The following is a 5,282-nucleotide window of genomic DNA, read 5'->3' on the forward strand; positions in this document are numbered from 1 at the left end:
TCCTCCATGACGATCTAATGAGATGAAGTCCTTGGCCCGGTGCCAGACTGGCGTAAACTCTCAGGAAAAGTTGGCTATTTCCATTAGAAGCTCTCCCTGATAATAGAGACATGGGTCCTGCAATTCTTGGGTCCCATCAGATGGGACATGTGACCTCTGGCTCATTTGGACAATCATCTCTCTGCCTCCAACTCTCTCTGGCCGGAGTTGGGGACACTTCCCACCTTTTGCGGCTGTGGCTGTGACCTTACTCTGGTTCCGCCTCGTTGTTGAAGGGTGATCCTGCCCAGCTGCAGTGGGGAGTCAGGCCATCCCCTCACCATCCTCTGAGCTTGGCCCTGGGGCAGACCTGTTCCCTCAGTCCCTAAGGTAGGTGATGGAGCTTGAGACAGGGCCATGCCCAGGCTCCCCAGGGAGGACCTGATTCTGAGGATGTGAGACACAGCACCAGGCATCTCAGAGGTCCAGAGTCAGGCTGGCTGATGCATTTTGGAGGCTCCTGTCATGTACAAAAACAAGGAAATGTCAAAGCAGGTACCTGAACAGGGGTAACACATCCTACAAAGTCAGTCTGATGCCCTTCATTGGAGGAAAGCTCCAAATGTCTCCATTTGAAGCTCTTCAATCTTCAGAGGCCTGGGAAGGCATTGTCACCCCTACCTTGAGATGGGGAAACTGAGGCTCAGGAGGGGAAGCAACTGACCCAGGCTGTGCTAGGCCAGGCCCCAGTACCCCAGCTCCTCTAGGCTCCCCATGTCCCTTTGAGTGTTACCCCCCAACCCCCAGGTCCTTGTTGCTTTTCTTGGCTCAAGAAAGCAAGGCTGCACTTTGGAGAGCTGGGCTCCAGCCTGTGACATGAGCTCCTGTGGCTTCCGTGGTGTTGTGCCTTCTTTTGGGCTGGTAGTTGGGGTGGCTGTGGCCCTCAGAAGACCTCAAGTGCTGCATTCTTGCACCCCTGCATGGAGCTTTCCAGTGGGCTTTGCTGGGGGTGAAGCTGCCAGGGGCCCTGCCACACATGCACTTGGTGGCTTCCTTCAAGAACACAGCATGCCTCTGGCACCTGGCTTTTCTCTCTCTCTGACTCCCTCCTCTCCTTCCTCTCCCCTAGTGCCTGCCACGAAAGAGCACCCAGAAGTGCAGGTGGAAGACACTGATGCTGTCACCCATCCCCTCATCACGGAGGAGAATCCACCCTCGCCTGAGCTGCTGCCACCTTCTCCTGCCAAATCCGACACCCTCACGGTCCCGGGCTCAGCCCTGGGGATGCACAGGTCACCATTTATGCTTCTCTTGGGCTTTTCTCAGCACTGGGCCACCTGCCTATTTGGCAGATGAGGAAACTGAGGCCAGAGAGGGAAAGCGACTCCCCAGAGTCACGTAGACGTGAGAACTCTCCTGGATTCCCACTCCCAACTGCAGGTTCTTCCTGCTGACTCTGGGAGGGCTCAAGGAGGCAGGAGAGGCAGGACATGGAGAGAATGGGCTGCTTCCTTCTGCCTCGGAATTTCCAGGTCCCCGGATCCTGCTGTGTCCTCCAGCTCTCAGCTGGCGGGTGTCCTGCCTGTGCTCAGAGTGCTTGGGGTAGGGGACCCCAGCCTCGCCTCTCCCCTCCCCTCTTCCCCACTCCCCTCCTGCCCTGCCCCCTCCACTTCCAGCCTTCTCCCTGCTCCCCCACCTTCCTCCTCTCTCCTCCTCCTCTCCCTCCGTCTGGAAAGCCCCTGCCCCGGTGTCTCACATCTGGAGTCAGCCATGCGCCAGGCCATGGGTGGGCGGCACATCAGCTCTGGGCTCTGCTCCGCCCCCTCACCTGGGTGAAAAGCAGCAGTCAGGGAAGGGGCGGGGTGGGGACAGACCAGCTGCAGTGCAGGCTGCCCCAGTGTTCAGTCACACGGCCTCCTGGGTCCACAGGGGACCAGCTCCAGGACCCAGTGCCAGCCCTTCACACAACGCTTTCTTTGGGAGGTGGGAAGGACCTACTCCTAGTGACACTGATGTGACGTGCAGAGGACCAGACCAGGTAAAGCGTCTGCCCGTAGCAGGTGCTCAGTAAAGGCTCCCTCTTGTCACTGTCATTCCCCGAGTTACCCCAGGTCTCCTCGCCAGGAAGTGCCATCCCCCTGTGTCCCCACAGAACAACCCATTCTACAGATCAGGAGAATGAGGAAAACCAGGGCCAGACATAAGCCCACCATCCGCGCCACCTGAGGCAGCCCATCTTCCCCGGGTCTCAGGGGTCCCGGGGCAGGACAGATGCCACTCTGGAAACTGTGGGCCTCTGCTCTCTCTCCTGACCAGAGCAACAGCTGGCCGGAGGTCCATGACAGCTCTCTCTCTGCCTGTTTCCTTGGCTGTCTCTCCTTTCTCAGCATCTATGTCCTTCTGCTTCTCTCTGCCTCTCAATCCTGTGAGTCTCCGGGTGTCCTCTTGTGGTGGCCATAACTCACTGCTGCTAACTCTCTGGGTGTCTCTGTCTCTGTTTCTCCCTCTTGTCTGGCAAGCTCTCTGAGCCTCTCCCTCCCTGGGTGTCCACTCTGGAAGACCCAGGACACATTGGTCACCTCCCAGCCAGGCCACTGAGCTGAGGCCTCTTTCTCTCCCTCTTTTGCACCCAAAGCCAAGCGGGGATGGGTCAGAGGCTGGGCCGGGGTCTCCCAAACTGACACCCCCCAGCCTCTGGAGCTCGCTCCAAGTCCCTGATACCAAATCTTAGAATAACTCAGCCTCTCGGAACAGTAATTGTGAGGTCATGCCTAGCTGGTCATGGGCCAAGGGAGCATCCGGGGGAGCCCAGCCCACGACCCTCCCAAACTGACGTGGGGCTCCCAGCTGCCCCAGCCTCTCCAGGCTGGCTGTAAATTCTTTTCCTTTTGGGATTTCAGTTACCCAAACGAAGGAATTTCTGTTGCCCAACAAAATATCTTGAGGTCTGATTTCCTAACGTCACTGCTGGCGCATCTCTAAGCAGTTTGGAATGGGGGGACGGGTTGGGAAGAACAGCATCTGCTTCTTAGAGGAATGGGGCTGTTTTTCCAAGAAGCAGCCTTGAAGAGGCTGTTACCAATGTCCTGAGCCTGGGAATGACTAGCTAGCTGTCCCGGGGGAAGGCTGTGGTAACTACACCTGCAGACCCCCTTGAGGCCTGGCCAGAGGACGGATTTATCTGCTCAGGTGGCTTGGCAATGCCAGCACACATGGTTCTGCCTCTCACCTCCCCTGCCTTAGAGCTCAGCTTGGTGGAATGAGCGTGGACCTGCTCGCCCTTCTCCTCCTTGGGCAGAAATGGGAAAAAAACAGGCCCCAGGTCTGCTCCCAGGCTGCACCTCCAGCAAGACTCTGGCCTGGGATCCTTTGCGTAACCTCTGAGTCAGCTCTGACTTGTCTGGACAGACCCTGAGCGTGGCTGTGGGGCCTGGGGCAGACTGAGGTGAGGTCAGGAGGTCAGGTCCTGAGGGTACCGCTAACCAGCTGTGGGACCCAGGGAAGCCACCTACGTCAACTGGCTCCTCTGTAAAGTGTAACTCAGAATGCTCCCTGCCTCCCAGAGTGAGTGTGCGATAAGGAAAAATAGCAGAATTTCTGGCCAGCATTTATTGAGCACTTGCTGTGTGCCACACATTGTTCTATGTGCTTTGTGAGGATTAATATATTTAATTCTTGTCTATGAACAGATGAGGAAACTGAGGCACCAACAGGCTAGGTGACTTGCCCAGGATCACACAGCCAGGAAGGGTATAGTCAGATTTAAACTCAGGCCGTCTGATGCCAGGACCATGATCTCAGCACTTAGGCCAGTTTCCTGGCTAATAAACCAGACACATCCATTGTGGGTGGGTCCCTGCCCAATCGGCTGGGGCCTGGGGAACACAGTGGGCCCTGGCCACCAGAGGGGAGACTCATGGCTGCTAGATTTTCCCTTCCGCCAGGAGCCACTCAGTCAAGAGGACTTCTCTAGATTCTTCTTCCAGAGATCTCAGGCATCCCCTCAATGAGTAGTGGTAGCCCTTAAATGCTGGCAGGGGCCTCCAGCACCTCTGTCTGGGTGTCCTTGCAATGACACCCCCATCTCGGTTCAGGGCTTGAGGGTAACCCCCAAAGAGGCTGAGTGTAGGTCCTCGGGCCCAACTCACTCAATTCGAATGCTGCCTCTAGGCTCAGGGCCTGAGGGTAACCACCAAGGAGGCTGAGTGTAGGTCCTCGGGCCCAACTCACTCAATTCGAATGCTGCCTCTACTGCTTCCCAGCCGTATCTTCTCAGTCACTCTGCCACTCTGTGCCTCAGATTCCTTCTGTGTGAAATGGGGACACTGACTGAAGCGACTTTTTAGGTTGTCGTGGAGATGACATGAGCTGACACACATGCAGGGCTCACTGCAGCGCCTGGCATAGACTGAGAGCTCAGCACACACCAGGTGCTGCCGAGAGCCTGGGAATGCGCGGCGCGGAGGGGGAGTCCATGTCGGAGTCAGACAGTGCAGGAGGCCACCANTGCAGCCTCGAAGCAGCTGGCACCAGTGCCCTGGGCCTGAAAAAAACCAGCTAGCTGCCCCAGAGAAGGCTGCAGGGACAGCAGCTACGGACACCCCGGAGGCCTGTCCAGAGGATGGGTTTATCTGCTCAGGTGGCTTGTCCATGCCACCCCATGGGGGCAGAACCATGTGTCCTAGCCTTCTCCTCCCCTGCCCTAGAGCTCAGCTTGGCTGGGATGAGCATGGACCTGCTCCCCCTTCTCCTCCTTGGGCAGAAAATAAGAGAAAACAGGCCCCAGGTCTGCTCCCAGGCTGCACCTCCAGCCAGACCTGGCCTGAGATCCTTTGCGTAACCTCAGAGTCAGCTCTGACATGTCTGGAATAGACCCTTGAGTGTCGCTGTGGAGCCTGGGGCAGCCTGAGGTGGGGTCAGGAGGTGATGTCACGAGCGTACTGCTAACCACCTGTGGGACCCTGCGGAAGCCACCTACATCAACTGGCTCCTCTGTAAAGTATAACTCAGAATGCTCCCTGCCTCCCAGAGTGAGTGTGCGATAAGGAAAAATAGCAGAATTTCTGGCCAGCATTTATTGAGCACTTACTGTATGCCACACACTGTCCTATGTGCTTTGTGAGGATTAATACATTTAATTCTTGTTTATGAACAGATGAGGAAACTGAGGCACCAACAAGCTAGGTGACTTGCCCAAGGTCACACAGCCAGGAAGGGTGTGGTCAGATTTAAACTCAGGCCATCTGATGCCAGGACCCATGATCTCAGCACTTAGGCCAGTTTCCTGGCTAATAAACCAGACA

The 5,282-nt window shown here is 56.6% G+C and overlaps 1 protein-coding gene across 1 annotated transcript in view; it reads left to right on the top strand.

Moving 5' to 3' along the window:
* Positions 1 to 1,108: 1,108 nt before the first annotated feature.
* LOC103611005 (angiopoietin-4-like) overlaps positions 1,109 to 5,282 on the top strand; it is a gene marked incomplete at both ends in the record, with an annotated part of 36,816 nt that continues 32,642 nt past the window's right edge. Inside the window, 2 exons of the mRNA XM_008595054.1 lie at positions 1,109 to 1,271; positions 1,420 to 1,552. Coding sequence (XP_008593276.1) covers positions 1,109 to 1,271; positions 1,420 to 1,552 — 296 coding nt within the window. The remainder of the gene's footprint in view (positions 1,272 to 1,419; positions 1,553 to 5,282) is intronic.

The sequence above is a fragment of the Galeopterus variegatus genome, unplaced genomic scaffold (assembly GCF_000696425.1).
Source record: "Galeopterus variegatus unplaced genomic scaffold, G_variegatus-3.0.2 Scaffold12240, whole genome shotgun sequence".
NCBI classification, from domain to species: Eukaryota; Metazoa; Chordata; class Mammalia; order Dermoptera; family Cynocephalidae; genus Galeopterus; species Galeopterus variegatus.